This window comes from Brachyhypopomus gauderio, chromosome 7 (genome assembly GCF_052324685.1).
Source record: "Brachyhypopomus gauderio isolate BG-103 chromosome 7, BGAUD_0.2, whole genome shotgun sequence".
NCBI classification, from domain to species: domain Eukaryota; kingdom Metazoa; phylum Chordata; class Actinopteri; order Gymnotiformes; family Hypopomidae; genus Brachyhypopomus; species Brachyhypopomus gauderio.
The window spans coordinates 31,744,229-31,751,728 of NC_135217.1; the positions used below are offsets into that span (position 1 = coordinate 31,744,229).

General features: G+C 44.9%; 1 protein-coding gene across 5 annotated transcripts in view; it reads left to right on the forward strand.

Annotated features, from left to right (window-relative positions):
* The window catches only part of gramd1a (GRAM domain containing 1A), a 32,376-nt gene that overhangs the window by 15,610 nt on the left and 9,266 nt on the right, over positions 1-7,500 (forward strand). For 4 of the 5 annotated variants that reach the window (XM_077013262.1, XM_077013263.1, XM_077013265.1 and 1 more), the window contains 9 exons: positions 55-256; positions 674-905; positions 1,000-1,103; positions 3,049-3,144; positions 3,474-3,554; positions 4,205-4,323; positions 4,647-4,872; positions 6,467-6,623; positions 7,114-7,257. In XM_077013262.1, the coding sequence (XP_076869377.1) occupies positions 55-256; positions 674-905; positions 1,000-1,103; positions 3,049-3,144; positions 3,474-3,554; positions 4,205-4,323; positions 4,647-4,872; positions 6,467-6,623; positions 7,114-7,257 (1,361 nt within the window). The remainder of the gene's footprint in view (positions 1-54; positions 257-673; positions 906-999; positions 1,104-3,048; positions 3,145-3,473; positions 3,555-4,204; positions 4,324-4,646; positions 4,873-6,466; positions 6,624-7,113; positions 7,258-7,500) is intronic. The other variant, XM_077013264.1, reaches the window with a different exon arrangement.

Below are 7,500 nucleotides of genomic sequence, written 5' to 3' on the forward strand. Positions count from 1 at the left end.
TGTGCATCTGTGATATGTGTGGTCTTTTACCATCTTCTCTCTGCTGTTCTGCAGTACGGCCAGTAATTCTCCACGAAGCACCCCAGGCAGTTCCCCGTCTCTACGACGACGGGTGCTGGGAGGCCGGGCCAGTGAGGGAGAGGGGTGTGGCGAGCGAGGTGGTGGGGGCGGGGCAGAAAGCCCTTTACTTCCTGCACCCTCCTCTTCCTCTTCATCCTACCCCATCGCCTCCCGCCACTTCACCCGCAATGCCAAGGTAGGTTCACCTGAGGAAGATCATCACACCTGGGTGGGGCGGGCTCCTCCCACCACACACCTGGGGGGACCGGCTCATCCCACCACACACGATGGGACAATATAGAGTGATAAAACATCCTGAGTCATTATCATTGTGTAATTCTGCCCATATTCCACCACACAACGGCACCTGTGAAACTCATTCAGCTGGACTGTGTTACAATAGTCCGGCATACAGCTCTGTCCAGTGGAAAAACAAACACTTTTAGGCCAACATTGACCCATCGAAACATATATCAACATAAATTAGTAAACAGTTCCCGGATAACTACTGAGTTTTACATTTACTGCCTTCACGTCCATCACTGATGGGTATATTGTCATGAGTATGTAAAGTGAGTATGTAAAGTGTGTTTTCTTCTTCATGTCCTTTCAGAAGATGCAGAGCTGGTACAACGTGAGTATGTTGGTGATTCAGCGACACTGCAGGGGACAGAGTGAATTTATTCAGCTGATCGTTTTCATCTGTCAAGTCACATCTCTCACTCACTTTCTTTTTCTTTTTTTAACACACACATACCAGGTGCTCAGTCCTACGTATAAACAGAAAAACGAGGACTTTCGCAAACTGTTCAAGAACCTTCCAGATACGGAGCGTCTGATAGTGGGTCAGTGTGTCCTGGCGTCGGTGTTCAGTCACAGTTAGAAACTAAGGAAAGGCTCATTTTCAGCTGAATAAATTAATCTTTGTTCCGTCCCTAGATTACTCCTGTGCTCTTCAGAAGGACATTCTGCTCCAGGGTCGTCTGTATTTGTCTGAGAACTGGATTTGCTTCTACAGTAACATCTTCCGCTGGGAGACCACTGTATGTCCACGCACATACACACGCTAATGTGTCCACGCTCACACAAATGAAAAATCCCCCATAATTTCAATTAAAATATCATTCAGATCCACAACACGAAATACAAAACCAAATTGGGTTCAAATATTGTAATACTGTTCTTGAAAACCTCCGCAAGTTGTTCAAACTATTGAACCATATTCTAGAATCTACAATTATTTCATTAACTGATCAATCAATCATCAACCATCCTCCCACTCACTTTGTCAGTGTGTGTGTGTCAGTGTGTGTCAGTGCTGATGAGGCCTACCCATCCCCCTAAACACTCAGCACATATTTGGGCACCGAGAGTCTCCACCCAGCTGCTGGAGATCCACACACTGCCAATTTCAGTCCGTGACTCACATCTATTCATCTATTAACATGTTCAGTGTCTCCCTCATTGGATGAATATCCACTATAAAAATAACAGTATTCCTGAAAGTAAGGTATTTATTTTTAATGATTCCTATTCAGTGTCCCTCAGTCTGCCTGAGTCAACTATAGGCTCCAGGTTATAGTGGTACAATAAGCCATCTAGATAATGAACCACATTACAAAACCCTGAACCTCAGGGGAGGCGATAACTACTAAATACTCTCCCATGTGGCACAACCTTCACTTCCCAGCAACCAAAATACCAAATCCATACCAATTGATAGAAAAAGGTGTTATACATTTCAGTTACATTTTTACAACACTTAATTTGGCATCATTCTCATATCTACCTGAGGTACAGTACTGAAAGTTACCAACTTCTTCGGTATCTCCAGATGCATCTGGAAATGTGATCAACAATGAAATACATGAAGATATATGCAACCTCACCCCATCAATTTTTATACCTTTTCAATATTTCCTCCTCAAATGAACTCCAGAATATATATGTTAATATTGCATCCAGACCTTTTCATTTCCGTGCTATTGAGAAAATGGGAAGATGATATCTGTTACACACACTGTTTATTTCCATCTCTCTACATTCTAAAATCTGAACATGACTAACAACACCAGTCTTTACTTTAAACAATAAAAGTTTGTTCTTTGAGTTCATTACATTGGCCCGAAATGATCTGACATGGGACTGGTACACTAGCATTTGCTCACACTGCACAATAAACACACCAGACAACTATACACATGCCACGTGGTATTGTACACCCATCACTCACATCTGGCAGCCAATCGGTTAACTGTGCTGCTGAACCGACCCATCTGAGGTGACGCAGCAGAACTCGGGTTTACCGAGATCAGCAGAAACCATGTTGGTGGGACTGACCATCTCTAAGTAAACCATTCTGATTAACTGGAAATCAACCAAATGTTACTATAAATCACTGTAAAATGTGCCCACATATAAAAGGGAAAGCCATCAGTACCCTTTCCTGCCTCTGAAAGAATGAAACCACTGAACTCAACACAATAAAGACAGCAGTCAGCACCAGTGACTTCTCTATTTGAAAAGAATAACCAACCGCAACTATGTGCTAGAGCACACACACACACACACACACACACACACACACACACACACACACACACACACACACACACACACACACACACACACACACACACACACACACACACACACACACACACACACACACACACCGCGCGAGCGCGTCCACAGCAAAAAGATGTATATTGATTTTTGTCTTGTATTATCACTTGTCATTGATTTATTGTTACTATTGTTGTCGGGGGAGGGAGCCCAGCAGAACAAACATTTTATGAGGATTATTGGTTTCTAGCCTCCGTCCCCTCGTTCCGCCTGTTGTACCCTCGGGGATATATTTTCAAAGCAGCATGTTTGCTGATCTGGGGTCAGCTTCCATCTGTTTGTACTGCTGTATTTATTCGGACATAACCTGATCCTGCTGATCCTTTTACCTTGTGCCTGAGTGTATCTTCCTGCTTGTTGCAGATCACCATCCCACTGAAGGAGGTGACCAGTCTCACAAAGGAGAAAACAGCCAAACTCATTCCAAACGCTGTCCAGATAAGCACTGAGCAGGACAAGGTGTGCTCACGCATGTACGCACTGCTGAAACACATCACACACAGCAAACACAACGTTACATTAACACACACCACATGTACATTTGCAGTAGACGTTTCAAGGGCGCACAGCACACACACACACCCCTGACATGTACGCTGCTAGCTCACACACTATGCACATGTTGGTAGTTACGCACAGCCAACAGTGCATGAATTCACACTGGATCAAACAAATGGGTAACAACACTCTATTTCAAAACTCCGGTGCAGTCAAGCCTCTCTGCTTCCTGCTCTCTCTCTCTCCCCCCTCCCCCATCACTCACACTGCCCCAATCTGTCTTTCCTCAGCACTTTTTCACATCGTTTGGAGCGAGGGATCGCAGTTACGTGATGATGTTCAGACTGTGGCAGAACGCTCTGATGGACAAGGTGAGGCTACACCCAACCATCCAGTTACATCTCTCTTTACTGATGGAGAACTACACCCAACCATCCAGTTACATCTCTCTTTACTGATGGAGAACTACACCCAACCATCCAGTTACATCTCTCTTTACTGATGGAGAACTACACCCAACCATCCAGTTACATCTCTCTTTACTGATGGAGAACTACACCCAACCATCCAGTTACATCTCTCTTTACTGATGGAGAACTACACCCAACCATCCAGTTACATCTCTCTTTACTGATTGAAGGCTATACTCACCAGATACACAATGACCTCCCTGTCTTACAGATACATTTTATAATACGTGCATTTCATGCCACGTACACCACTGGTTAGATTCAGAGCACAAGCACTCCAGTGAGCAGATGTTTGGGTGGGTCCGTTCTCAGTGCACAGTCAGTGTGACGTGCTAGTGGTGTGCATGTGCTTGCTGGGCTGCTAGAATTTTAAAAACACCAGTGTGGAAACGGGACATGGCAGTAGAATTGTACATCTATCTATCTCTCTCTCTCTCTCTCTCTCTCTCTCTCTCACACTCACTCACTCACTCACTCACTCACTCACTCTCTCTCTCTCTCTCTCTCTCTCTCTCTCTCTCTCTCTCTCTCTCTCTCTCTCTCTCTGCTAGACGCTGTCTCCTAAGGAGCTGTGGCACATCGTGCATCAGTGTTATGGTACAGAGCTGGGTCTGACCAGCGAGGACGATGACTACGTCTCCCCCACTGCTGAACATATCAATGGCTTGCTGTGAGTGCACACTGAGCTGCAGTCTGTTTTTGCCGTTCGGGAAGTGATCCTGCTGAATAGAGTTGGCTCTGTCCTCATGAGGCCTAGTCTGAGTGTTATTTAGTGCTTATATAAATGTGGCAGGGCAGGTGTAGATGGTGGTCGTAGATGAAAAGAAAAAATCATTCCAAAGGCACCGCATGGTCACTTTTGCCTTGTTTAATATTTTTTTGTGTTATTCACAATGGGAATCGTGTTAAAACATCGTGTCTCTCTCTCTCTCTCTCTCTCTCTCTCTCTCTCTCTCTCTCTCTCTCTCTCTCTCTCTCTCGCGCTGTCTGTAGGTCTGGTGAAGAGCCAGTCACTGACCTGCTGGATCAGGCTTCAGTTCAGACCATTCCTGGTTCTTTACCACCCTCATCTTCCTCACCATCCCAGCCTGTGGAGGTCCCAGGAACCCGACCTGCCGCCGAGCCGGAGCCCAGTCTGTCCATCTCACCGCCCAGCACGCAGAGCTCCCCGCCCAACACCGCCACACACTCCACACACACCGGCGCTGCAGCTCCTGTGGTGAGACTCAGACCATCACGTTTCCTCACACAGAGACCAGACCCGGCCCACTCCCACTACATCCAGAAATAGATCAGTCTATTAACATGAAACATCATTTAGACAACAACATGGAAGGTTCTGAAATACAAACTCAAATATGTGTGTGTGTGTGTGTGTGTGTGTGTGTGTGTGTGTGTGTGTGTGTGTGTTATATAAATTAAGCTTATAGTCTAATAAGAGACAAATTCTCTTAGCAATTACTGAATGGAACAGCAGATGGTGGCTGATGAAGGTTTATATAAATGTGAAGGTTTATATATAGATGCTAATCAGCTCTGACAACCCTTAGCCTCATCATAACCAACAGTACCACGCAAGTGTGACTCACATTTAGGAACAATTCAAAGAGCTTCTAATGGCAGAGCACAAAGGCCACTGAATACACTGAGTACTGAAGGGCCGTGAGTGCCTCTGCTGAAGGGGAGGAGGGAATAATAGATCAGTTTAGTGCAAACAAGCTAATGGAGCGCTAAAAAGACTTGATCCATGAACTCAAGGTATCACCATGTCCACATTTATTTTGAGTAGATAATGCCATTCTGTGTGATTGAAGCCTTTTTCTACCTCTAAAGAAATATATATATACACACACACACACCCCGTATTTTCTGGACTATAGAGCGCACCTCAATATAAGCCGCACCTACAAAGTAAAAAAAAAAAAAAAAGTTAAATGTTGTAAATGCCGCACCGGGCTAAAAGCCCCATATACCTACTGAATTGAATACATTTAACCAAACTGATCAGTTTCTGAACGGTGCCTGTAGCATTTCACCTGCAACAGATTTGGCTTTCAGCCGGTGTTGTGCCAAATTCCGACTCCCCTCGTTTATCCGCGCATAAAGATGTTTCTATGCATAAATAAGAGCTAGACTTTAATTATCCATCACAGCAAACGGCATTATCTATGTCCAAAGCCACACTGGCTCAAGGGTGTTAATTATTTTATATGTATTTAAATAAAATACACAATGGCTATACCGAAGTTCACCTCTGACCACATGACTTCGCAGTATTACAGCAGTATTAGGTCTAAATATCTAGTTAGGACAAAACTAGAGTGCTCAATGAACTAAGTTATAGTCACTGTAACTCCCGAATATCATCTGTAGCGTCTTTATGCGTATGCAAACTAGGGGAGTCAGAATTTGGCACAACACATGATGGCTTGAAAAAGTCTCCGTCGTGCCTGCTGCTTGCATGTGCTAAATGAAATTGAGCGGTTTCTTCTTTGATTTACTACTTTGTCCTACCACCTGATTCACTTTCTGCTCCGCTTTTCTGTAGAAAAATCTACAGAAAAGCTGCACCTCTTTATAAGCCTCATGGTTCATGGTTTATAAGCCGAATAAGTAGCGGCTTATAATCTGGAAGATACGGTGTGTGTATGTGTGTGTGTGTGTGTGTGTGTGTGTGTGTGTGTGTGTGTGTGTGTGTGTGTGTGTGTGTGTATATATATATATATATATATATATATATATATATATATATATTAGAGAGAGAGAGAGAAAGAGAGATAGTGTGTGTATCTTACCTACAATGTTTCTTGTAGAGTGTGGAGGAGGGGGGGCAGGACAGCCAACCAGAACCAGCCAATCAGACAGCAGTGGCGAGTTCCCATGGCCTGTGTAACCTGTCATCACTGGACATAACCAATGACGACGAGCTTCCCACAGACCCCAGCAACTCCTCGGACACACAGGAAGAGAGTGAGTCTCTGTTTCTCTCCTGCCACTCGCCCCCTGAACATTCAGTTATGAAAATTACAGAGTTCACATAATATACCTGTGGATATACCTGTGGATTTCAAAGGATAGCTTTTCTGATGTGTATCTAATGTGCAGATTAACTGTAGGTTATCTAGATGTTCATACTCGAGATCAAGGGTGTGTGGCATCACAGTGATTTGGAACTGTAAGGAAGCCCAGTAATGTGTGCTGGCCTGACACTAATGCTTTAGGTTTTACACTGATACTGTAAAGGCAAAGGAGTGTTTTGCAAGAATGTTAATTAAATGCTAGCTGAGTGTGTGTGTGCATGAGTGTGTGCAGGAGTGCGTGTGTGTGTGTTCGTGTGTGTGCGTGCGTGTGAGTATGTGTGTGCGCGTGTGTGTGTGTGCGAGCGTGTGTGCACGTGTGTGCGTGTGCGTTTGTGTGTGCGTGTGTGTGCATGGTTCCTCCTAACCGTCTCTGTCTCCAGGTGAGGTGGAGTCGTTCTGTGCGGATCTGCGTGGTCGTCTACACATCAACACGGTGCTGCGTATCGGTGTGGACAAACTACACGAGCTGCTCTTCTCCGACACACACTTCCTCCAGCACCTCTTCAACCAGCGCCATTTTACCGGTCAGCACACTGCCTCCTAGTGGTCGCTCCCTGCTACTGCTGCCTTTGCTGTATAGCCTCCTACCTTCAACTGTCCACTGTCCTCCATCAGAAGAGGCTCCGCTGAGCTTATGTACCACAGAGACACATCTCCAAACATGCAGGTGTTGCTAACAGAGTGAACAAGGGTAACGTTGAATTAGCAGTAGAGTGTCAGCACAGCTGGTGTTTATTTATTTAGCGCTCATGCTTATAATGCTGTGG